General features: G+C 44.0%; 1 protein-coding gene across 4 annotated transcripts in view; it reads right to left on the bottom strand.

Annotated features, from left to right (window-relative positions):
• CLYBL (citramalyl-CoA lyase) overlaps positions 1 to 10,166 on the bottom strand; it is a 165,035-nt gene extending 154,869 nt beyond the window's left edge. For all 4 annotated transcript variants that reach the window (XM_059839285.1, XM_059839286.1, XM_059839287.1 and 1 more), the window contains exon 1: positions 10,085 to 10,166. In XM_059839285.1, coding sequence (XP_059695268.1) covers positions 10,085 to 10,137 — 53 coding nt within the window. In that variant the 5' untranslated portion in view covers positions 10,138 to 10,166. The remainder of the gene's footprint in view (positions 1 to 10,084) is intronic.
• Between the last annotated feature and the right edge of the window lie 17,184 nt (positions 10,167 to 27,350).

Below are 27,350 nucleotides of genomic sequence, written 5' to 3'. Positions count from 1 at the left end.
ACATATTGCAGCGTGTAGCAGTAGGAAGATTTCCTCAGTAGCTTAGTTTAACAGGAAAGTAAAAAAAACCCAACTGTTAAATGGTTTTCACATCTATCAACTTCTAAAAAAACCAGTCAGTAAGAAAAGAGATTTTATACTTCCAGTACGTCAGAGTCGCTGTTTGGTGCTGACCCAACCCAAAGCACCTTCAGTGCTTTAGTATCACTAGAGATTTAACAAAACAAGTGAATGGTTAAGACAATAAGCCCACAAAACATGCATTAATATAGAAAGCCTAAATAAAGGAACCCACAGAACTCAGAAATGTACTACAAGTTAGAGAACTTGAACAATAAATTCCTAAAAAATGTCATTAAAATATATTACTGCCATACCATCTAGAAACCTTATGTCCTTCACAAAGAAAATAGGGAAATAACAGGATTGCTGCCCTGGACACATCCCTGCAGAGAGCCAGAAAAACCTGACTTGCGTCCCCCACAGAAATCTGAGCGGTGGCTGGAGGCTGCTGAGCCATTTACACAGAGTAAGGTCCTCAGGTAAGTATATTCATCACATTTGGATTACAAATTTAAAAAATACAAAATTTTGTCAAGTAACAGCATGTCCACAGGCAGCAAAGCACCTGGCTGTAACATAAACAGTCACATAACTGCCTTTTAATAGTGGTTACAAAGGTCTGAGTCCTGCAGTTGGCTCTGCAAAGGCCTGGGGTCACAATGGGCTCAGTGCAGTATCTGGGACCCTGAGCACGGCAATCCAGGCAACAAAAGCAGTGACAGAAAATGGAATAATACTGGTGTGCCTCCAAAGTGCAGCCATTCCTCTGGCTCCTACGTGATCCACCTGAGGAGGGATGACAGGCTGGATACCACACTGCACAGCCAGGTGCTGCTGGAATAGGTGTGCACAAGCAGGCAGGTGTGGAATTAATCCAGATGAACAAAGCAAAGATACTGCAGGTAGACTTGATGTGCAGTCAGCTCTTGTCTCCACTGGCATTTGGGCTCTGATGGTGAAAATGGGCACCCAGGTAACTTCAGTCACAGGACATTCATGTGGCCATGAATAGTTGACTTATTCTGGCCTGACTGGAAGAGTTCAGCCCCAGCCATTTCAGATTAGAGATATGGATGGCTCATTCCAGGCAGCAATTGCTACATTTTGGTCATGAACTTTAAAACAACAGTTCTAGCTTTTATTTGATGATTAACAGGGGAGCAGGTAAGGAAAGCAGTACCTGCTCTGGGAAAAAACACCAGGCTCAGTGTTTCTTTGGGCTGCCTTTTGAGCTTTCTAAGTCCATAAAGCATATTGTGAATTTTTCAGATTACATTGCCTGTTCAGAGTTGTAACAAAGGCATATCACCACATCACCCCCTTTCAAGTGTTGTACATGCTGCTACTCCTTCTCAAGTAATAAAGAGGCAGGAGCTCTCCCTACAAAATGCCTGGCCAATATCATGGGCAAAGGTCACTAGTTGCAAAATATTATTAAAAAGCCAGGACAGACTTATTTTATAGCCAAATTAACAGCTCAGCAAAACAGTGGGCTGTAACAGGGAAGACAGTAAGTCCAACAGCTGGGCAGTTCAACCGCTAAGGTTTTACTGGGATCACTGCCTGGGATGTTTGGGGGAAAAAGAGTTATCAACACAAGAAGTGTGAAAACTCAAGTTATTTCATGAAATATTAAAGGCAGGTGTTTTTCCAATTTTTAAACCAAAACCCACCACCTTTGCAATTTTGCCACTCCAAGGCTGCAACCAGCAGTACAAACCGGTTGCCTTTCAGGGTTTGGAGCATGGGTTTTACAAGCCTGTTTTGCCTTCCTGCAGGCACTTTGAGCTTATAAATGGCACCTTTCAGTGTCCTGAATTATGAAGGGCAGCTAGTCCTGAATTCTCCTGTCGCTTAATGATCTCACATAAAATGAGGTCCACAAAACTTTTACTACCGCTGCAGTTCAAATTCGCAGGTGAAGAACCACCAGGGAAAGGATGTGGACATCTTTTGCTTTCCTAATTTTCCAGGTGCAAGAAAGTTTCCCACTTGGACTTGAACAATTTGTCACTCTCAAAGAGAAGCCCGATCTAAATAAAAAGACTTCAGTGTGTTACCCTGATAAGCACTGGAAAAATCCAAGGGGAAACCATTTGAGAACAACACACAATAGCAGCATATTTAGGTAAAAAAAAGAGCTTTAAAAGACCCTATCTAAGTATTTATTAGTCTTTTTTTTTTTTTTTGCACCTAATATTTTTCACTTATCACAATTAAGTATATCCTACACTCAAGGATTATAGATAATATTTAATTAAAACACTGATTGGTTCTGCTCTTATTCTGGTAATAATATCCGGTGTTTGGAAAACATAATGTACCTTAGCAGTATGAACAAAAAGTCAAAAGAAAGTCTTTCCAAAAAAAGAAAGGATTTTGTTTGTTACAAATTACTTCTGCATTTATATAAAGATTTAACGATTCATGCCATGCCAAATACAGTGCTAATGAGCTTTGAGTTGTGTTTTTCATTTTTGTTAGAATTTTTTTCCTGCTAAAAACAATTACTAGAGGCCATTCAAATGCCACTGCATAAACCAGGAAACCTAGTAAAACTGCAGGTAAAATTGGTATTTTGTTTCAAGTGTGGCTCAAGAGTCCAATTCACTTGTTGGTGAGCTGCATATTTCAAACAGCACCTACAACTCCTTCAAAAATGGAATCCAGGTAAGATGCTTTTAAAAAAACCCATTTATAACATTCATTAATGAAAAACAAAAATTAAAGAGTGTAAGCTTACCATTTAATTCCTGCCTTGCGAGGATGAACATCTTAGCCTTCCTGCTTTCTTCTCCACTTACCAATGAAAGGTAGATAAACAAGCAGAAATATAAGCTCTTAATTCTCAGCACCTCTTAGAGGACACTCGTGCCCATAGGAGCTTAAAAACCTTCCTGGGGAGCATTATTAATCTTGCTGCTAACAGCACAGAATTTTTAAAGCCTATTAAAACACTGTCTAGTCATAGACATGCAAGTCTTGCTTTTTAGTGACCTGGTTTCAAGAAACAAACAACAAATCTGGAAATTATGCCAAATTAACTTTCATCATTCAGTTACATGGATCACTGCCCACCTCAGCTACTAACTAGATACCAAACATTATCATTCTACAACAAACCTTGTCATCTCCCATAGTTTGAGCTGGAAGGGTCCTTTAAAAGTCAGCTAGTCCAACCCCCTGCCATGGCTAGGGGCATCTACTACTAGATCAACTACTCCACATCTTGATGCTTCAGTCTAATGGAAACCCTGCTTTGACCTTGCTTTGTCCTTGACCTTGCTCCTCCACCTCTGCCTTTGGGCCTAGGAGTATTTTCAGAAATCTGAAAATAATTCCAACTGCCTTCTTCCCAGGGTAGCACTCCTGCCTGGCTGCAGCCAAGCTGCTGCCCATTTACACCACTGCAAGTCAAGCCACTATTAATCCCTTGGACTTCAGTCTTCCAAGTAACATGTGCATTACTCCAAAGGCTTTCAGATGACTTTTTAACTGAAAACATCCAGGATGTTGGGGGGTTTTAACAAATCATCATAGCTATTGCCCAACAGCTGATAAGGCTGAAGTTAATTACTGCTGCCAGGAAATAGAAATATAGCTGTGATGAACTGGTCTTGTTATGCTCATATTCAGCATTTCCTCTCCTTTCCTTGAAGAGCATTTCACCAACTTAACAAAAACTATAGAAACAAACACAACCCCCCAACCCAACAGGCTGGGCAGATGAAAGATATTCACACTAACTAACCCCGCTCTCCGGTTCACCCCCGCAAAAATCCCACTGACAATATCAAGAGTGGGGAATCAAACCCCTTTATTACCAAGTCCACAGCAGATAAAGCAGCAATTGTGCTTATACAGTAGTGGAAGTGTAGCTACAACATAGCGTGACAGCTTGTTAGTGTTGAAAATATATAAGCTCTTTGTAATTGTGCCTTTGGAATGCCATCTGTCTTGAATTAACGTCCACCTGGGATCATGTTTCGATGACCAATATGGACAGATTACTGGAACTTTAAAACCTCGCTTTCTTTGTAATTGACATTTAAACTGTTTGAAGTTTCTCATTAAGTCCTTTTTTACAAATTAGGTGCAGATGTATAAAGCTAAATGTACAGTACTAAGGGAAATTAGGTCACCTGAATGCTCAATAATAAAATGTATCAACTGCTTAAGTGCAATGAGTACATTAAAATTTAGAGATCAACTTTATGCCCCAAATTCTTCAAAGTTTCATCATTCCCCTTTATTGCTGCAGAGCCCCTGATGCCAACATTTTTTAATTAAAAAGGCAGAGAAGAAGGCAGATTTGGCCATGCAGACAATGACAACTGGACAGCCCTGTCCCACAAAGAGCTAGAGAAGGCAGGGCAAGCAGCTACAGAGATGCCCATTTCACAGGGACAGGCAAATCCTATTTTACACCAGTGATGCCAGGAGATTTAAAGGGCACAGGGAGACCTGAGAAGTAAATATAGGTCTGACCAGAAAATAAGGGAAAATATATGAAGGAGATTTGTTCAACATCCCGGGGCTAAGTAACCACAAGCTGACCTCCAGACCCACTTGCAGTCGAAGTTCTGCAGACCTGCTGTGCTCCTCAGCCTTGTGGGGTGGAAGAGAAAAGTGCATAAAAGGGCAGTGGCTGGAGAAACACCTCCATGCACAGCCCAGCTGACAAAATAAGGGCAAATTGAGTGTTTCCCCTTCCCAAACAAGGAGGTTCAGAACTCGGGGAGGTGTGAGAAAGGGATCCAGGAAAAACCACCACCAGAAACTCACATGATGTGCAGAGGACAGGAGGAGATAAACGGAGGTTCATCAGCAGAAATTCTACAAAGCTCTTAGCATCAAGGGGCTTTCACCTGCCAGAATGGTTCTTAAGACAAGAGACCTCAAGTACAGCAGCCCAATCTCCCCAACAGGTATGAAAACTCCAGGTATCCCACTCCCCAGGCTTTATGAGTAGTCAAGAAATACTGCTCAAGTGTGTGAAAGCTCAACGATGGAAGGCACTGAGCACCCACCAAGGGCACACACCCCCTCCTTTCCCATGCAGGGCCCCCAAGCAGGGCTGGCACTGGACCTCAAGATGCCATCCCACAGCTGGCAGTGTTTAAACTCAGTGCAATCACACACGCAGGTTTGGTGGGAGGTCCATTAACCTTCTCTCCTGGAGAAAGGTCTCCCACTCCAAGTCAGGACACCATCTACATAAAATGCACAAATTCATTAACCTTCTCTCCTGGAGAAAGGTCTCCCACTCTAAGTTAGGACAACATCTACATAAAATGCACAAATTCAAATCCTTTTGGCACCACAGCTAGCACGCTGGTTCTGGAAACAGCACCAGGATGCATACCCTGGCTCTCTGCTTGGAAGCATGGAGCTGTAATGGAAGAAGCAGTCTTCTCTGAAAGCTGCTAAACCAGACCAATACAGTCAACCAGATCTCCTTCTGTCTGCTTTGACTTCATCTGTGTGCTTAGACTACTCTTAAGCAGAGTGTCTTCAGTACCACTACTTATTACAATGATTTTAAAAAGCTTTTCTGCTCACATCCCCTTATAACCCTATTCTGGTAAGCTACTAAAACTCTTGGCAAAATAAGTGTAAACTTTTAACTGGGTACATTTCTGCTGCTTCTGATAAACACCCAAGTGACTCTGCTGTGAAATTGTCCGTGCTTCTGGTTGCAAGATGAACAGCAGGCCCCTACTGGCATCAGAAAAGGAGATTCTGGTTTCCTTATTCACAGGCTCATATACATCTTCAGTTCAAGGAGGAATTCAGGAAAAAACTGCTTATTTTTAAAAGAAATAAAAGTTGAACCATATGTAAGCAAACCTCAACACCTGTGAGAGAATAAAACCTGACTGATATAAGACAGCAAGATAACAGTATTTTCCAGGAGAGGACAGCCCAACTCATTTGGAAAATAAATAAGACAGAGGAGTAACTCATTTGCAACGCACATCAAACAAGAAAGGCTGCTAAGGAAGATGTATTTGTCCCCAGTTCTGTTTGCTCACACATTTTACAAATACTGGCTTTCATTTGGGTAATGAGTTTGCAAGGCCAGGTACAGGAGCACACAGGAGTGTCCAGAACAGCACAGGCTTTAGCAGACCACTTGAGGTGCCAGTGGTGATTTGCTGGACACACTCAGCTTTGCACCCTGCTTCTCATTAGCATTAATTATCCGTCATCATACCTCTGCTGCTGCCAGGATGAAAACTGGCTCGGGCAGTTGTTTCACAGTCCTCCACATGCCAAATGTGGAGCTGCCAGCGTGCACAACAGGCACCTTATATAGGCCCTGTGTCTTCCTGCCAAGGGCAAAGGAGAGCAGAGACCTAGCTGAGCAGAAAGCTGGAGCAGAGTGAACAGGTAATACCTCCTTTGCTGTAAGACCTCTCAATGTAACTTTAACCTGACAAAAATGTTTGAATGAATTTGAAACACCAGAGCTAAGGCTCAGTTTTGTAACGGGCTTCAGCTGGCCTAGCAGTGATGGCTGATGGAACACCCCATCCTACACACATTCCCTGGGATGGAATGCCCTCACATACAGCCAGCAATGCTGGTTGCAAGGTAGACTGAGTCTCCATCAGGTCCACCCCCAGAGACAGGATCGCAATGCCAGGGACTTGATTAGTGGTGCTCAGAGTGTCCCCAGTGGGTGCCCTCCCCAATGTGAGCTGCTATCAGGTTCTCACCTCACTAGCAACACAACAATATTCGTTTGGGTGAACCAAAGTGACCTTGTAGAAAAGCAGACTCTGCACATGCAGCTCAACAATTCTGCCAGATAAAGTGTTTTTATCACTAGAAAGTCACACTTTCAAATAATTTTCACCCCGAGGCCACAATCTCGAAAGACACACTTAAAAATGTGTAGAACATAAAATGAGTGATTTTTTTGATTGAGGTTAAGGAAAGAAATCCCTCACAGACATAACACTTTATTGATATTCTTGGTCACAGCTCTGCACACGCTGAACAGGATCAGCAACTGGTAGGGACCACAATTCATGTCTTTCCATTTAAACCCTGCAACAAAGAATGAAACTATTTCACAACTAACAAAAGGGAACCCTTTAATTTGCTAGAACAATTTCAGCTCCCATTGCATTAGCACCCTCCAGTGTCCAATACATGAAAAACAACATCTTCACTCATTTACCAAGCAGACACAGACTTGGAGCCTGAAACCCAAGACACAGAAGTGGTGGACTCCTGGGAAGGAAGATGATGAGAACTGATGATGAGAAAAGAAACTCCCAATGCTAGAAATTTTAAATGACATAGGCAGAGTCTCTGAAGAAGATCTGACACGGGGTTAGTACTCGTCAGGCTCCTTTGTTCCTAGCAGGCATGCCGGTGTCTGCACCTTTGGCACAACAGGCTCCACATGCCCACACTGCATATTCCATACTCTGCAGTGTTCCACTGAGATGTGGCTGCTGCCTTTGACTGATTTAGTACAGGCATGTGGGTATGGATCTGCCTGGAGCATGCCATGTAAATGAATACATGTAATAAAACCCTCTTGTACATGGGTGAGGCCAACGTGCACTTGGCTTGCTGAGGGCAAACAGGTGACCGTGATTACATGTGCAATGCTCTTCTCTTACAGCACAATCACCAAGCAATGAGAGAGCAACAGCAAAACCAGCTGCACTTGCTACTAAAAAACAGCTGGATGAAGGGGTTTTTTTAACTTTTTCCAATACAAAGATCTTTCACAGGCAGAAAGAGCCCAGTAGGCCCTGGAACATGGCAAATAAGAAAAACCAGCTCTGGGTACCTGCCTGATAATAGCACAAACTCTTGGTTCACCTTTTCCGGGCAGCACTGCTTCCCCCCAGCCTCACAGGGGCAGCAGAACGCACATGAAGAAGGAGGGCAGCAGCTGGAAAGGCAGGTATCTACATCGGAGGTACCTGCTGTAATTAGGGTCCAATCCAACAGTATGGCAGAGAGCTCTGTGGGACACAAGGGCTAATTAAATCCAATCAACGTGTTCATTGATTGTTGACATTTGAAGTCATCCCTGTATTTTCTCTCCCAAGTGCACACAGCCCCATGGCTGCCTAGCTCAAAAGTGAGCAAGAACTCCTCATGCCTCATCCTGCTGTGGTCTCTGACTGCTTGGATGCCCAAAATTCTGTGGTCTCAACCTGCCCTTGGTGGCCTCTTGGGCTCCACAGCAGCACTGATGCCATGGAGCAGTCAAATCCCACCACGGGGAGGCCATCACATCTTCTGGAAGTCATGCAAGGGTGTTGTGATGCCTGGCAGCCATGTCCCAATCCATGGCAGCAGCAGCCAAGGAAGCCCCTTCTGAGCCACAGCTGGAAGAAGGCAGCCTCACCATGGGCATGCAGGCAGCCTCCTCTCCCAGCCCTGAATCGGTGCTGCACCCACATGAATGTCATCACCCAACTGACCTCACACTGTGTAGATTCCTCTTCCCCCCACAGTATGAATATTCAAAATTCTTCATGACCAGAAATAGCAAGGCATAGCATTTATGATTCTGCACTACTATGGAGAGGAAAACAAGGGGAAAAAAAGGCATGCATATGTACGCATCCTCCCCAGAAGCTGGCTGTAAAAGCGCACTGAAGGAGGTAGGCTGGAAAAATGACCCTGGGTGCTAGGCAGGACATTACTGTGGGCAGGAATGACTGACATGGACTTACTGGGCTCTTCAGTGTGCCTCTAGCACAGCACAAAGCACTTCAGCTGTCCCTGAGGCTCCCCAAGAACACCAGCATCAATATTGCATGTTCACAGTAACATCTACGTTACAGTTTTACAGACCGCATAGGCTTTTGTCACTCAGCTATAAAATATTTACAGAACCATGGTCTCAGCAGAGAATGCGAGAATTTAAAGCTTTAAATATTGATATTAAAATGAATTAACACTTTATTACCTTCCTAATATCAATACTAAAAAAACAAGGGTGTTCTTTTTCTAGCAGTACAGTTGAAAACTTGCCTTAAATGAGCACAGACCCATCAATCACTCTCTCTGGCAGAAGTCACTCCCTGCCTACCGGGAACAGGCAGGCACACACCTGCAGGCAGAAAGCTGGACATGAAACCTGCACACTTCTCCAGGAGGAAGGTGCAGCGGAGCCTTTGTCCTCCGTGGCGTTTGTCACTCGGAGCCTGATCCTGTAACACCGACCTGTACGGCGATCCTCTATTTAAAGCAGAGCTTTTCCCAGGATCCCGCCCGAAATCCCTGCTATTCCTGACAGCTATTCACCTGTGGGAAAGCACCTGGTGGTTTCGGGCCCTTGACAAGTGCACATACGTTGCCTACACAACCTTCCCTCACCCAGGCACTGCCGCCGCAGGAGCACGGGGATTCCGCACCTCCCGGGCTCCCAGGCGGCTCCCAGGATATCCCAAGGATAAGGGATGCTGGGGGGGCCTCTGGCAGCCCCGCTTCTGCCCACATCACCACTTATGCCGGGCCATCGATGGAGCAGGCGGCACAGGATGCTCCTTGAACAACGGGAAAGCCACCGGTGCGGATCCGGCCCGCCTGGCCCCGCTCCCCCTGCGGGAAATGGGGCACGGGGGCCCTGAGGAGCCCGCTCGCTCCAGGGCCGGGCGCACGAATGGGAAAGACCCAAGGTCACCCTCCGGGCAGGAGCTGCACCAAAGCGGACAGCTGGGCAAGGGCAACGTTCCGGTAACGGGAGCAATCACGAACAGTTTGGGTCGGAAGGGACCTAAAACACCATCTCATTCCAATTCCCCCGCCGCGGGCAGGGACACCGTCCCCTAGAGCAGGAAGCCGACTACCATTCCCACGATGCCCGTGCCCGAGGGCAGCCCGGACGCCGCGGGCCCGGCCGGCCCCGGCTCACCCGGGGGGACCGGGGGAGCCCCGGCCGGGCGCGGCTCCAGCGGGGAGGGGGAGGGGAGGGGGGGAGGAGGTGGCGCCGGGGGTCCCGCGCCCCGCCCCGCCCGCGCGCGCGCCGCCCGTCACTCACAGTCTCCGCCTCCCCGCGCGCAGCCCGGCCCGCCAGCACAGCCCCGCCGCCATCGCGCCGCCGCCACACGCCCCGCGCTCCCATTGGCTCTTCTGCGACGCGCCCCGCGCTCCCATTGGCTGTGCCAGCGGCGCCCGCGGCACGCCCCCGCCGCGCGCTCGGCTGTGACGTCAGGGCAAAGCGCGCTCCCGGGCTGCTGCCGCTCTCCCGCTGCTCCAGCGCCTCTCGGCCCCGGAGCCCGCGGTGGCCGGGATGCTCCAGCTCCACTCCCCCCCAGTGCGAGAGTGACTGCCGTGAGTGGGAACGGTTCGTTCGTGCAGAGGATAAAGAGACAAGGCCGAAGATAACATAGGAAGTAGCAGTGGGCGGGGTGGGAAAGAAACAAACTTGAGAAGGGTCCGGAAAAGGAAATAGGGATTCTGATTCTATTTTCCATCAGTCCAAACTTAGACTGAGCATATAATATAATTTTCTTTGCCATGATGCTCGAACGTGCCAGAGCCACAAAGCGTAATCCCAGCAAGTCCTCCAATATTGTAGATATTTCAGCTTCCTTTCCAAAGGACACACACTTGGATCATGTCACCTCTCTGTCTTGTTATCTTTCATTTCTGCCCTTCCACAATTGCTGAACATGTTGCCCTGGCCATGGGAGAGACATCCCCAAGACACTCAATTGCAGCGGCTTTCATAAAACCAGGAGATGGATAACGGAACACCCCAAGCCAGTGCCCCCATTCCTTGGAAAACCCAGGATCACATCCATGTAGGTTCATCCCAAGTCTCCATGGAAGGGCTTTTTCTTTTCCAGGGTCACTGAGTTTTGCCATATGACTTTGTTCTTTTCCCGACATACAATTGGCTTTTCTTCGTCAGTGAGCTGCGTGGAAATTTTCCAGTGTGGCTTAGCATCGCTTAACTGGGGAAGTGGTGTCAGCAAAGCATGAGCTTCCCCTCCTAGCAAAAATAAAATGTGCTGTTTTGCAGAGCTGTGCTGAACCGTGAACGTGACCTGCGCTCAGCGTCCCTCCCCCATGTAATCTTGCGTGCAAGTCGTGGGTGATACCACCTGAATCTGACACACTGTGATAACAAACATTTCCTAATCACCAGCAGCTTGACAGTGCTAACCCTTCTCAGCACAGGTCCACTGAACTGCGTGTGGCAAAGACTGCTCCTTCTCCCTCCTGTCACTGTTTCCTCCTTTGCTCTCTCCTCCTTCCAGCCTTACCTCCTTGGGGAACTTCCTCGTGCAGGATGATATTGCACAACATGGTGGAGGAGAACCTTGGACTTGTTTCCTTGCCCCCCTCTTATTTCTGTAGGGACAGATTTCCTTCCTGGCACCTCTCTTGTCTTTTCCCCTTCCAGCTCCAAGACTCCCAGGTGTACAAAGTGCTCTCCTTCCACACTTCACTGATGAGGATGGCCTGCAGTGGGGAAAGAAAAAGATATGTGTGACACCTGCTAGACCCTCTTGGCTGTTGTTTCTCTATGGCTCCCTGTAGAGAGAGCAGAGCAGAGCAGCAGCCTGGAGAGGATGTGAGCAGGGGTACAGCCGGAGCAGGCAGAACCCCTGAAATGTGCATCATGGAACCATAGACTATCCTGAGCGGGAAGGGACCCACAAGGATCATCAAAGTCCAACTCCTGACCCTCCACAGGGCATCCCAAGAGTCACACCACGTGCCTGAGAGCATTATCCAAACACTCCTTGAGCTCTGTCAGGCTGGTGCTGTGACCACTTCCCGGGGAGCCTGTTCCAGGGCCCAACCCTCTGGGGACAGAACCTTTTTTTGATACCAAACCAAAACCTCCCTGACACATTTTCCTGCCTTTCCATCGAGTCCTGTCACTGGTCACCAGAGACAAGAGAAGAATCTTCCTTGCAGGAACAGCATTTAGTGTGACATCAGGGAGAGGCAGGACACTGTGCTGATATGAGCAGCTTTCAGGCTTTGTCAGAAGTCCAAGTAACCTTTCTTCAGCATTAGCAGCTGAGCATGGGTTTTGCATCAACCAGGGCTGGCAAACGTGGACTATCCTGGCCTGTTGCATCCCTTTGAGTTGTAAATGATCATGGGAACACAGGGCATTAATTAAATCTCATTACCAACTTTTCCCTTCTGTATTCTGGGAAAAATACTACATCTGTCTCGTCCTTTTAAAATGGGAAGCCTTTTAAAGATGCTAAGTTTTCACTTAATTGGATTAAGGCAGTATAACATTTTCCAGGATGCTCAGAAGGCATTTATGGGCCTAACTCTCACTGGCATCCTCAAGAGTTAGGTGTGAGGTACTTTTGAGGATGTGAATCCTTTAGCAGCGGTATGCTTGGGGTTAAGACCCCTGGAGCCATGTGTACATGAGGAATACGTGCAGAAAAGGGTTGCTGAGCTAATTTGGGACTGCTCATCAAAATCAGGACACTTCTGTGGGTGCTTTTGGTTTCTGTGTCTCCTTGCAAAATCTCATGTGCACAAATGTTGCAGCTCAACGAGAGATAACTGCACACAAATTAATCAGAGAGAGGGATCCTGCAATTTCTCAGATAAATAATAAAGTATGAAGGTCGAATGACTCATGGACTGTGCTGGTGAAAATAATTTAGCAACTATAAAGGATTAGGAAAAATATTCTAAAAAAGGATAACTACCTATCAGTTTTTCTTCTCATATTTCAATAAAGCTTCACACCAAACACAGTGTACATTTAATGTACAGTATTTTTTTAAATTGCTGGATTTCAAACACCTTATTTGTAATCTTGGTCTAGGGTCTTTTGAGATGTTGAACGAATAAGGTTGCTACAAAAGAGCAAACCAAATATTTTGGCAGAATATGTGGTGGTCCTTGTTCTACAAGCATTTTCTAATTCTTTGATGATCTCTTAATGGTATGATAGTGACAAACCCAAGTATTTTTGAATGAGAAGGGGGAAAAGAAGCAGTGTACTACTGCAGTACTGTAGAACTATTAATAGCCATGCTGATAAAAAGAAATTTTTTATTGGCATCTTAGTGGAAAAAAAGAGCCGTGCTGCTGCCTGAAGCTATTGCATGTCAGTGTCCTCTTGACACTCATTTACTTTGATTTTCAAGAGAGAAATGAGCATCATAACAGCCAAGGCATGTTGTGCCTTCCTCTCTGTGTTTGTGTGAACATAAAAGGAGGTCCTCCTCAGCTCGTTGTGCAACACTGGGAAACAAATAACTGTTGGCATGAATCTGGCTGAGGCTCCTGTGCCTCTCTCTGACAGGCACTGGTTTTTGCTGGCCAGCAGTGTTACAGTGCTCCTGTGGTGAGCATCCTGCTTTGGGCCTGACCTCCTACCTGCCCAAGTGTCTGCTGCCTCCCAGCTTGGAGACCACAGATCACCCAGGGAGATTTGTCCTGCCGTGCCTCCTGTGCCACCAGACTGTCAGAACCCAGGACATTCCTCTGGCTGCCCTGGGTGAGTCGAGACCCTGGCAAGGGGCTCAGAGACCCTGGCATGGAGTCAAAGACACCTGTGCCTTCGATTTTAGTCCATGGAAAAAATGACCAACTTTGTGTGAAGATTTACAAGCCATAGGAGTTTGAGTAGAATGATAGTTAATTTGTCACAGGGCGAAAAAGTAGAATTTTGGGATTTTAGAATGGGGGTTCAAGAAGCAAGATGGAGGAATCTGGGCATGTCCTGTCCTTCTTCTCCTTCTTCTTGTCCTCCATCTTCTGCTGGAATGGTGACACTTTTTGATTAGTTTAGAGTAGAAACAGACCGTCTGACATAGGTGACAGGTATTGGAAAATTATTGTAAATAAAGTACACGTAGTTCTTAGTATAAAAAGTTAATACCACCCCCAGGGCAGACACTGTGCCACAATCCGACCTGCTGGACAGATCTCAGCAGGTCAGAGAAAGAATGTAATAGATAAGGAAAAATAAACAATCTTGAAAAGCAGAACTGACGAATCTCCACTTCTTCTTCGGTCCCGGGGCTGGGAAAAAAGAGACTTTCTAATAGCTCAGGGGTCATCTCAACCACAGAAACCCGAGACCAGACAGCTCACAGCACTCCCTCATGTTGCACATCTCCTCCTGTAGGATGAGAAAGGAGGAATGTGCTTTCCAGCACCAAAAAGTTTTGAGAACCTTCCCCAAAACTGTGTTATCATACAACTAGAAATAAGCCAGCATTTTCACGATGAAAAATTAATTGCCCAGTGTCTATTCATTGCACCGTTATGTTCAATGGAATTGCAGTGTGTGTCGTATCCCAGCAGTGCAGAGTGTTTTAATCCCCCATAAATCCATGTAGAGTCTGGGGCATATAGAGTGATGGAAGGTGGATTTTGGTGAAAATAGATTGAATAGCCCTGGTATATTGAGACAGGATCATTTTGTCAGGAAAAGCTTTCTCTGTGGTCTTGAAGGGCCCAAAGTAGCTTTCCTTTCTCTGCTACCTCAGAAGAACCACCCAGGCAGCTGCTTCCTCCACTTGGGAAAGGCAGAGAGTCCCTGCTACCATCATCCTATGGAACCCGGGGAAATCCACAGCTTTATGCTCTTGGATCCTCTCCAGATCTCAGGAAAGGTAAATACCCCTGCTTACCTGGGATGTTCTCTGGAGGTTGCTTGTCCAAATCTGGTTCTCCACCTTTGAAATCAAACTCTTCCCTTCCACAGTAAATTGGGGATGCTGTTAAGCATCATCAACAGATAGGAAAAGAAGGCAGAAACATCTGGAAAAAACAAAGGGCCAGTAGCTGATGTGAAGCTGCAGGGAGTATAAACTAGGAGAACAGGTCCAGCCATAAATGGAAGAAAATGCTTGATAAGAGATATGAAGAATTCCTGCTTCCAGGCATCAGGAGGACATTACAGTGAATTTGTTGCCGTACAATTCAGATGCTGTTATGTACTACGCAATTTTGGGAGGAGATTATTGAATAGTAGCTCCATGGAACCACTGGCATTCAGAAAAGTCAAAGTATTTTCATGCTGCAAAGCAGAACATATCCTGTGTGCTCTGTACACTGGCTGGGAAAGATGAGAAGGTGGGGAGGGCTGGGGAGACAGGGGAAACAACTGGTAAGCAAGAGTTTGTAAGAGGCTTTGGAGAGATGTGTTTGCCAGTTCTCCAGGTGGAAGCAGGTGATCTATTACAGAAAGAGGTGTGGTTTCTGCACTGGGTTTCATATGAGCTGGCAGCAACAACTCCTACTCCAGCAGGAGTGTGTCCTTTCCCTGACTACAGGCAGAGCTTGGGGAAAATGACCTTAGCAGATGGTGATGTTTCCATGTGAAGTGGGTGGTGGGGACACTCCTCTCCTTTGCACTGGTGCTGGAGAACCTCTGCTCGGGCACTGTGGTTTGACTTAAAGCGAGGCAGCGACGCTGTAGTTCAGGAGCAGGAATATAACAGACACGGGGCTAACTGGAGCAAGTTAATTTTAAAAAGTGAAGTGCATCATGATGGGCTTCCTATGTGAAATAGTGGCAAATTGTGAGAGGAAATGAGGATGCCAGGAGAAAATGATGATGCACATGCTGAGAAGGAGTGGTCAAGAAAGCAGACTGTCCTTCTTAACATTGTTATTTTGACAGATTTCAAAACTCCAAACATTCTGTGTATCTTATAGTTGATTATATAAAAATGCTTGTTGGTTATTATATGATCACTTTTATGTCAAAGTCCTGTCTCCCTATAGATTTGATAATGTTTTCACCTTTCTGGAGATTCATTAAACTCGCTTTCCTGCAGAATGCTTTGAAAGCCAGGAGATAATCTGCAGCCTTGTTGACACCATAATGCTATGATGGCTTGTGTGCCATTAAAATAGATCACAGAAATGTTCATCTATAGACCCTGAACTCAATACATTGTGTCAGTATACAGTATAGATCCCTTAATCCATAGGCTATTATTAAAATAGTGGATTAAGGAGTTGTTTGGGATCACAGCATGCTGTATGTGTAACAAAACAGTTTAGCTGAGATTAGTACTTATTACTCAATGCAAAATTTGATTGAAGGATTCATAGGTGCTTATAATATCACCGTTTTTATTTTATCACTAAATTACTGACTTTTTGCCATACAAGTTCTTGTTAAGACCTGAGAATTAATCACTGTATATGGAAACAATAAAAACTGAATAACTGACATGAATCTAATTAAAATATTTTAGTTTCATGCAAATATAAATTATGTATTTTGATGCTTAAAATGCATTTTATGAGAACGTGCATGGAAAGGACGTTCAGACTTCAAAAAAAACCAACTTGTAAATTAAAAAAAATAATTAAATGAGTCCACAAACTGTTATACAGATCAGTGTCAATCTAATCTAAGCCAAAATGAACTGGAAACCAAAAGTATTTTTTCCATACAATCTTCTGTCAACAGTCTTGGCGAAATTGTCAGGAGGCAAAGTTTTATGCAACCATGTGGTGAAGTTGAACTGAGTAAGATAGTGGCAGTTTCACAGACTTGTCCTTAGTGCAGCAGAAGCTTGTCAACAAACCTTTTTGGTGACATCTCCTCGTGAGTGTGGGAGTGAGCAGATGATTTGAGGATTACCAGGGTGCTGGACAGGTCAGCCAGCATCTTAAAAATCTCTTCCATAAAGGATCAAATCTGCAGCCAGAAGCTGTTTACTGGCTGAAGGGGGAGGGAAATGGGTGTGTCTAAAAGGCAGAGACCCTCGGGTTTGTTTGTTTATGTATGTGTATATGGAGTGATGTCTTTAAAACTCACTCTGTGTAAGGGAGAGCTGAACTCTGCTTGACACTCATTTTCAAGCAAACTAGGAGGCAAAATAAAATTTCAGTTGTGAGGTGCCAACATGTAAAGAAAAAATTTGTGCACAGAAATCATGATATCTACCAGGTAAGTAGAACAGAGCCATTTTTTTGGCAAAAAAAATATGGTGGAACATGTTGATACTACATTTTAGTTATACTGAAAGGTAGTATTAACATGTCATATTAAAATATTTTTTCTAATCACAGTTTTAGCTGTGATTTTGTTTGGTTTTATTTTTTAGTCCCGTTGCTGCTGGTCCAGATCCCTGTTGTACTTTGCAGAAGAGTCTCAATATTTCTGAATGGAGGTTCAGACACTTTCATATCTTGCAGATCAAACCCCTGTGAGCGTGCCTGCACTGGAGATTTCTGTTCCACAGACTATCTGCCAGCTGATCGTCTCTGCTAGTTTTCAGGTCCACTTCCTACATCTGCACAGCCCCATGGCATGTGATGCTGTGGTTTGTGAGGTTATGAAACCCCAAGCAGAGGGGCACAGCAAATGGAGGCAGCACGAGGCATCGCTTCAGCAGCAGGCGCGACTTGCGAGCAGGGGTGACTGTGGCACCTGAGGCCATGAATGCTCGTGCCCAGGTTGTGCAGCAGGTGATGCCTCAGGTTTTAGCTTTTATATTTTTCAGATTCTGTGCTGCTTTAGCATGTGGGTCTGGGCTTCATATGAGGGGATAGTAAGCTCTCTTCATGGAGTAGGCAGACAAAACAATTCCTTCTCTCACTGGGGACCAAGGACAAATGATCCAAATCTCAGCCCAAGAGCATAAACAATGGCAGAATGAAGAGAGAAAAACAAGAAGGATGGGCCTTCATGGGCTAAAGCTGTAACTGGACAGTAACTCCAATATGCTAAAGGACCAGAACTTATAAAAATGTGAGACCCCATGACCAGTCATCCATTTGGTGACCATTTTGGGTTCACCTGGGGTGTATCCCTGGCTGGGCTCTTGTGCTGCCCAAGGTGGATCCATTGAGGCCTCCTTATAAATACCTACTTTATTCTTCAGCTCTGTCTAGTCTCTGTTCCAGGTCAGCCTTCACAAGGCATCACAGGGACTGGGGACCTGCATATCCTAAAAAGCACCACATGAATCAAAATAAAAGAAAAGAAGGACCTATGGCAGCCTTTCAGTGCATCTTCAAAAGAGCCCTTATGGCCAAAGAACTGGGAATCAGCTCTGGGAAACTGGAGGAGAAAATAGGTAGAAAAAAAGCTGACTTGATTTATCTGCACACCTCTCCATGAGGCAACATTTAAGGAATGTTCAATTTCTATCTAATTCTAAACTAAAGGTTTGTACAACTTAGCCTTTCCTTCTCCTTAGTTAAAATGTGGTATAACTTAGCCCTGTGATACTAGCCATTTAGATTTGGTTGCTGCTGGCTTCAGAGATTATGCTCCACTAGAGGAAAAGACAGAAAGATGAAAAAAACATTTAAAGAAATCATAGAGAACCTGAAACTAGCCATTCTACCTACCACTTGGACTGACTTTACATAATTTTTAAACATTTCTGAAGTTCTTATGATTATACATAGTACATTATCCTTTAATGCCAAAAGGTAAAAAAAGCAGAAAAAAACAAAACTAGGAAATAAAGCTTTCACTGATTTCCAGTAAGATTTTCTCAACCAGTAAATTTGCTGAGACCGAGAAGGTAAGAATACATGTTCTGAATACAGTGCATATTTGGAATATGTTATTCTGTTTATAGAGCCTGAAACATCATTTCAGTGTTCGTGCTTTCTGTCACATCAGAAAGCAGTGGATCTCAAAATAAAAAAAAAAGTTTTCCAAAGACCATTAAACATCCAAAGGCTGGTGTTTCACTCTGCTTCAATAAGGTAATATTCTTATTTTTATAAACAGAAAGAAAGGATTTGGCAAGTGTGATTAGATTTTGTGAATGTTTTCGATGTGTGAAACATCAAATGAAATTATTTTGTTTTCCTCAAATAAGCCAGCTGCCAGAGCATCCCAGCAAAAAGCTGGGACTCTTCATCAGATGAATAGTGGGATGAGTTTTTATACTCTGTCCTCAAGCACAGACCATTAATGCTGGCAGCAGAACTCTCTCAGGATCCTTACAGGTGCTCAGGAGGGCTCAGGCCACTGAGAAAACCTGGAATCTCTTGCAAATTTACACAAGCACCTTGCCTCCCATGTTCTGTCTCAGCTAGAAGTTTAATGACTAAATTTGCATTTCCCCTTTGTATGGGTTCAAATTGTAGGGTTTTGTGATCATTTCATTGGGTAAAGTTGCCAGGTGGCTCCCCCACTGACTCGTGCCAGTGCTCCATGCCACATGCCACATGCCACAGCAGGATCAAGCTGGGAGCTCTCTGTAGCTCTCCACATGGATAAGGCAGATGTAAATTTAGTGCTGGTCCCAGATCCTGAACTGAAGTATCTGCTGACTTTCTCATCCACGTTTATCATGCCCATCAGGAACACAGATCTCCTGCATCTCAGCAGCCTCAGAGTGACGGACATTACAGGAGTACCTAGGAAATAAATACACTTTCCATTTACTCTCTATTTAATTTATTCCAGTTTTGTGACTGACATGGTGTGAATAGTTGTCACAACGATTTTAATGACACACAAATATTTTCTGCCATCAAGCAGAGCAGAATCATCCATCATTAGAGACATTGCCATATGGCTATCACATGGAACAAAATACATCCTCTAACAACTTTGGCTACCTTTAGATCAGTCAGGACTGAAAAAATTCCCACCTTGGAGCCCAGACCTAAAACTTGGAGAGCAACCTGAGACTTAAATGCAAGTAAAGGAGTGCAAGCAGATGCAGAAACGTGCCACTTCCTGTATCTGACACATTTTTTTTCAAGGAAAAAGAGAGTTGTGCTTTTAGCAAAGCAATATAGAGACTGGTTCAAGTAGATTTGCTCCAATTGTGGTCATAAATGGCCCACTGTGACCGGCAGGACCTCCTGAGCTGGTGGGTGGCTTGAGAGAAGAGATCATATGATTGCTCCCCAAGGTGTTTAGCTGAAATCAGCTGGTTTAAGTAGGAGATCTTGGCTAACCAAGGGTGTTTGAAATGAAATGAGCTCAGGGTGGTCACAGAAATGTTTCAGCCTGCAGATCTAATTGGAATGTAGTCTCTGAAGTACCATGTTTGGGAGCAAAGCCCCCCAGCCTGGCCTCGCAGGGCACAGCCACAACTGGACGAGGACACAAATTCAGATTCTGGTGAAACAATATTGGTTTTACCAGATTAATTGGTTTTTCCAATTTAACAAATGCTTAAATATTCTCAAAGGGGGAATATTTACCAATATACCTATTGGACTAAAAAACTGGGTCGGCACACCTGTATTCCTCCCTGTGCTAATGATCCAAGTGACTATAAAGGAACTTGGCTAACAAAACATACCACACTCACAGATAAGCCCACAGGCCAGTTTTGCTTGACAAAAATACTTTTGACAAGGAGGTGTAATTCATTGTTTAGAATCACTGAAATGTATTTTATAACTGTTATTCCCTGGCATTCACCCCAAAGGAGTAGCTGTGCTGCTTATCCAGCTGCTGAAGGCATAAGGCATCCACTATAGATACAAAAGAAGTGAAAAATGTTGTCAATTTTTTTAATATGTCTATATGACACAGGAGTTCCCTACATTTATGTCACATTAACTTGGTATTTCCTATCTATATTTTTAGTTTCACTTTCCAAATTTCAATCCCATTCAAATAACTTCATCTCAGACCTTGTTTTTTCCTTCAAAAACTCACTGCCATATGGAGGAAACATTAAAATTATTGGATCCAAAGTAAAAACAAAAGCAGCTTAGTGTTAGTGCAAGAGGCTTAAATCAAGACAATTAAACCTAAGTTAAACTGAAAGTAAAAATGACAAATAATTTTGGCTAGATGTAGACCACACACCAAACAGAAAGCCATTGTCATGCATGGTAGAAGCACAGAGTCCTCAAAAAAAGATCACCATCTTCAGAAACAGTGAAATAAACTTCCAAGAGAAATCCATGCTCTAAGCAGACAAGAAAAATCTCTAGCAGGAGTAATTTTGAGAAGAGGCTGCCTTCCAGAGTTTCACCAGGGGATCACTCACTGCCACGCAACCAAGTGATTGCCTACCATTTTGGGAAGAAGGTCATGTGGTGTTTTCAGCATGGACAGGACCCGGGATAATCCTTCTGCAGCCCAGCTTTCCTCTCCTGTTTGTTATTTTAATGCCTTGGTTTATACTTAATGCTGCTGTGAGTGACAGCTACTATGACAGCCGCCTGTGCATCTCCCAGATAACGACGGCTGGCCTCATTAACCACTGTGGCACTGGGATATTTAGAAGTAGCCATCAGTTGTTCAGTTTTTAACAGAACAGTTGAAAATGAGACTGCTACACTTGGTGACCATAGTATGAATGCAGTCTTTTCCATGCATAAAAATCTTGTCAGTGTTCATTGCCAGGAATAAACCTGGCCCCTCGGAAATGTCAAATTTTAGATATTTAATTTGTAATGTTACTGATTTGCTGATAGCAATCTGTGATCCTCCACCACAGCCTTCCATGCTGCTTCCCAAAGACCACCAGGTGTTGATTGCTAAGACAGACCTGCAGGTTCCAACTGAAATTTAGACAGGAGCTCCTGTCACAATGAACAACAGCTAATGGAGAAGAGGAAATAACCCCAACAAACACCTGGCCAATTTGTTGAGCTCCCAGGGCAGGCAGTGAGATAATGGAATAAACAGCCCAAAGTTATAATGAAAGCGGTGGGTAATAATTATTTGTTTAATAATAATTGCTCTCTAATTTGTTAGCCCTATCCAATCTCCTTTACTCCAGCTATGGATGTTGCCACTGCTCATAATACATGGAGGGAAATACCTGCTTCTTCCTATGCCTTCACTACTCTATTGAAGCTGTGCTAAAAAGTAAAAGAGAACGAAATGTTTGCATCCACACAAATAAATGTGAAGCACTGGAACATGTCCATACCAAACTGGACCCTCTGGCTTATGTAGCATCTGCAGACAAGACCTCTCCTTTTTCCTTTCATTTCAGACAGTCCAGATTTTCTTTTAAAGCTTACCTGTGGTAAATACAGCTCTTATTATTGGTTCCTACAAACCTTTTAAGAGCATATTTATTTGTTTTTCCATGAACTTCTTCTGGTGTGACAAGCCCTGACTTAGATGGATTTCTGCTATATACCGTATATGAACCAGCAGTGCTGCAGCTTTATCTGTATTTGCTCAGGCTGTGAGATTCAAAGTTGAGTGAAACTGCAAGAGGGAGAATTTGTCCTTGCTGTCACCTATTTGCAGCCCAAGAACTTAGCATTTGTCATGAAATTTCTGTTTCCTACTTATCCCCATTTTTTGGGGTTTAAGGGTTTTGGGGTTTTTTGTTGTTGGTTTTTTTTTGTTTGTTTGTTTTGTTTTGTTTTTTTGTTACATCAGACTTTAGGGGTTTCTGTTGGGTATTTATATGAACATTGTGCAATTGGAGCAATAAGAAGTGTATTTCTGCATCAAAGTACATGGTAGATGGCTTGCTCAGGTTATTTTACCAGCAATTCTCTGAAGTGTCAGGGATGGGTGGGACAGGAGAGTGTCCCATGCAACACAAACAAGATTACCAGTTCTGTCCCATTCTGTGCAGCAACGGGCCTTAACAAACCTGTTGGCAAAGCTGTTTCAAAGGACAGAAAGATAGACACAGTAACCTTAACATAATACATTGGTCAAGAAAATCTCTGGGGATTTAGTCACAATCTTAATCTGCCTACATTTGTCTGCTAGTCTTGGTCTATTCAGAAATTCAGTTCTGGATCTGAGATGTCTCTTCCAGCAAAAACCCCCACTTGAAGCAGATAACAGACTGAGAGAAAAGACTTGAGTTTAATAAGCCACCAGCTTCCTGGCGCATTAGTCAATTCTTTGTTTGGACTCTGCCCCCTGGGTGTCGATAGTGTCCTTCTTGAAGGGAAGGAAGCCTCTCTCTAATTTTTATCCAGTGTTACCACAGTCACCCAGCTTTCTGGGATAAACAGCAAATATAAGGCCATCCATTGTTTCTCCTTTGCCTTGCCCTCCACCTGCCTTGGGGCTGCCCTGATCTGACATCCTGCAGCAGGAGAACATGTATGATTTAGCTCTGCTGCTGTCACGATAGCCTGCAGACGTAGACAGAGCAACAGAACATCAGTTTCTTCTCTGCTGTCTTGATAGCCTTCCTCCAGTAGGTAAAGAGCAGTTTCCAGCAGGAAAGTGGAAAGGGCTCCGTGTGAGAACTTGCAGAAAAATGTAGGAAACAGATCTGATTTTCTGGCTGCTCCATTTTGTAGCTCATAAGCAAGGCTGGAGCAGAAATTCACAACTCTACCGATTCTTGTATCCTTGGGCTACAAAGGGAGAGGATGGGCCATCCTGGAAGCCCACTGACCTCCTCAGTAATATTCCAGAGCAACTAATTACTGGTGCATGAAATAGGTGGGAGCTGAATACAGCCCACCTGCCTTTACCAGCCTCCAGAGAATGAGAAGTTTGCTCACCTTCTGCAACACAGAGGGCAAGCAGAGGCCAGACTGTGCATGTGCCTGCCCTGCTGGGACATCACTTTTCTTCTCAGTTGCGCATTTCCCTTCTTCATGTCATGTAGCCAAGTCAGTTTAATGATTTCATACACCTCAACAAAATGCATAAGTGTAAACAAATCAAAATATAGTAATGGGAAATTGGGAAAATATCAGGAAGACCATCTCCTCTACCTGAACAATTTCCCCAAAAGAGAGATGAAATTGACCTGATATAATTACTGAAAAAACCCCCAACATACCCCTGAGCGAAACCCCCAGCAATCAACCCTGCTCCCCCCACCCCCCCCAAAAAAAACCCCAACCCCCAACCAAACCACCCACACAAGCCACATCAAGTCTTGAGCCTTGCAGCAGCAGCAGCAAAACAGCAGTTGTGCTGAATTGTTTGAAAACAAGGCATTGGCACTACTGAACTGAACTGAGAAGCTGGAATGTGCCATTCTGCCCACATCAGTGCCCAGGCTGGACAGCCTCTCAGGACACCCTGTAGGGACCCTATCTGAAGCAGCCTTTTGTAGTGAACTTAGAAAAACTGTTTGAAGGTATCAGAACGGGTTCCTGAGTAAGGACAATAAATCCTTATAAAGCAAGGCTTTACAAATACAGTGAATCCTAAAGGGCGCTTGCTAGCAGCGTGCCCATACTACATGCAGGAGACACAATGTTAGCACATTCACCAATGAATTATTTGGTTAATTACTGTTATTGCTCTTTGCCAAGATTTTAGGCTGTGCACTTGCAGAAACTTTGGATGCATGTTTAAAGATCTAATGCTAAATCCCTCCAGTAGACTGCTTTGGTCAAACCTTCCTATCATGCCCTTGCCTCTGCTCTTGCACCCTGTACTTGTGTGTGTGCTGTGGCCAGCAGGCAATGCTCAAATAGCTCGAGGGAAGGGAGAACTTCAACTGCATTTTCATTGGAAGTCCTGGAATCTTGGCAAGTGGCAAGAATGTGCCATCACCCAAACATGACAGGCTTCATTTGTAATCTTCTGGCTTACCTGATTTACAAGAGTTAACTACTCTCATCTCATCAACAGCAAGTTCCAGATGTTTCACATAAGAAGAAATAGTGCACGAATGCAGCTGTACAGTAATCAACTGATAAATTAAGTCTCTCAGTAGTCCCTGAAGGTTTGTGCTTTAATCTGAAGTGTCACACACTTGTGTAGGCACATATACCCGAAATAATTCTTTAAAGTAACAGGAGAATTATTTAATGAGCCTGTTGAGGAACACATATTTACGGAGATATGGAAATAAATAGATCACTAGTGGCTGACATAAGGAGAAACAGCGGGGTACTGAGAATAAAAAAAATTAAATTAGAGGTGAATTGTAGGTAGCAGTGTATCTGGGACAAGAACATCTCTGCACAAGTAATCTCCCTTCCTTTAAGGAAATATATAGCTGTGATGGGGAGCTGGAGATACAGCTGCCCCCAGAAATGAAGGTGGTATCCAAACTGGTAAAGATGCCCAAACAGAAAGAGCGTGGCCTGCAACTTCATGGCAAAAACTCATGGACATATGTGTCCACACCAGCTAAGCTTACTGAAGTTCTTGCTCAATTCCTGGAGCAGAAACACTAAACCAAACATGGTGCTAAACCAAACACTCAATTAAAAGGAGGAAAAAACCAAAAAACCAAAACCAAAAAGCACCCCTGTGCCCCAACACACCCCCCCCCCCCCCAAAAAAAAACCTGACCAAAAAGCAGGGTGGGGGGAAAGTATGTCTGACTATTACAATTCTGTGATTCTATGCTCACTGCTGTGCTTTATCAGCCATTAAACACAAAAACATCTACAGCTCTTAAGGATTTACCAGACTTTCATTGCAGAATTTCATGTAACTTACTTCTTACCTGTGAAACTCAGGATCACCACCAGGTGAGTTACAATTCAGTGAGAAACCTCAGTTTTGAACTAACTCTGCACCGCCCATGTCATCAGGACCAACTGCAGCAGCCACTCCCCAGCATTCTCACAAAGCTTTGCAGCAAAATTTGGCCACAATTCCACTCCACAGACCAAAGTCATATACTAAAACCACAGACCAAAGTCATATACTAAAACCACTCCCTTTCAAGGTCTCTCACTTTTTCCCTACCTTGCCTGAAATATAGATGTGCTCCAGCCTACTTAAGAGATTGGTGTTTTTGCCTTTACCAGTATTAGCAAAACATTTCACCTTTTTGATTTGCACATCAGTTCAAACAGGACTTGGTTGGTGCCTCCCAGTCCTTCAAAAGAGATATTCAGATCAGTGTAACTGAGCACCTCAGGTGCCTGCCAGAATTTTGTCGTTTCACCTCTTGTCCGCATTTCCAGACTTTTCCAGAAGGCATTTCTCACTGCCTTTTGCCCTGAAAATGGCATAAAAAGCCTCAAGACACTATGACTGATTCACAGTCAACTAATATTTATAACATTGCTTACAAGATCCAGCCAAGCAGCTGAGGGCACACACAACCTGTATGACCACAGAAACCTGAGGGTTCTCACAGGTGTTCAAACAAGGCCAAGCTTTTGAATAAGAAGGGAAGCTACAGACTAAAGATGGCCCAATGAGCCTGCTGTGGTGAGTGACAGCTTGCCACAAAGCTGCTTTCTCATTTCTTGTGGAGAAAGAAAATCAGGACACCAACTCCCACATCCATATCACATTTTCAAAGTGTGATTTGGACCAAGGATTCCTTTCAGACTAAATCTGGCAGTGATGGGCACTCTTTTTCAGACTCTGAACAGTAAGTTTTTAAATTATTTATCAGGCACCCAAAAATTGACACTTCCTCTGAAGTGTTTTGTCCAAATTTGCCATCTTCCTGCAGCTCAGCAATTTGTCCTACCTCTTAACCCTCCTTTTAATTTACATTTTCTCGGACACTCATGCTGTAAGTGCAATTTAAGAAAATACTGGGTAATACATTAAGATTTTGGAAAAGCTCAGTATTTTGAAAGTTTAGACAAAAAAAACCAGGTCTCCCAAGAGGAAAACAGATACAGTATACAGTAGAATGCTTAAATGCCCTAACACACACCAAAAGCTTAAATTCTAGAAAAACATTTAAAATTATCTGAGGCAGTAATGTGTCACAAGGACAAAAACAACTTTAGAACAGCTCTTCTGTAAAATCTGTGATGTATTAAACTTTCTGAATTGTCTCACACTGAAGTAGTCCACACTGAAACATTACAATTGTGAAACAATTCAAGCAAGGCTGCTTGAAAAGCTGTGTATGCAGCAGGTTTAGATTCCAGAATATAGTAACACATTTCACAGACTGCCTTTAAAGCTGGAAATAAAATACTTGAGAAGCTGCCACAAATTGTCAAGTAGTCTGCAGAAAAATCCCCAGGAAAATACAGCCATCAGTTTCAAACCCACATGCATACCACAGTGGCTTCATCTAACTACTATTAATCTGATTTTTAAACAGCAATTATAAATACATCACAAAAATCTGGGTTTTTGAATTTGAATTTCAATAGCAGATAACTGAGTCACGTTTCCCAAATGAAGTATCCCTATTTGTGTAAAAACTACTGGTGATTTCAGGCAGTGACTATACAGTAAGTGGTCACAAAACCACAGATATGAAGACTATTCTAGTTTTAAACATTTGAATCAAGAGTCACACTACAGTTCACTGCAGCAGTAAAGAGCAAACACTTACCATACTCACCCTTTTCCTGTTTTGAACACAAAGCATAGAAGATTTACCTAAAATCAGCATTTCCTAGTGACTACATGTTGGGAGGGGCACAAGAACAAACCTGTCCACATCTGAGCAGAGCTGTGTCTGGCAACAGGCAGAGCACGAGTGCTATGGTTCATCTGGGAAGGGATATGGAGCACTGCA

This window comes from Haemorhous mexicanus, chromosome 2, assembly GCF_027477595.1.
Source record: "Haemorhous mexicanus isolate bHaeMex1 chromosome 2, bHaeMex1.pri, whole genome shotgun sequence".
Lineage (NCBI taxonomy): Eukaryota > Metazoa > Chordata > Aves > Passeriformes > Fringillidae > Haemorhous > Haemorhous mexicanus.
The sequence above is the reverse complement of the archived record's forward strand: the minus strand, read 5'-3'. Positions and strand labels throughout refer to the sequence as shown.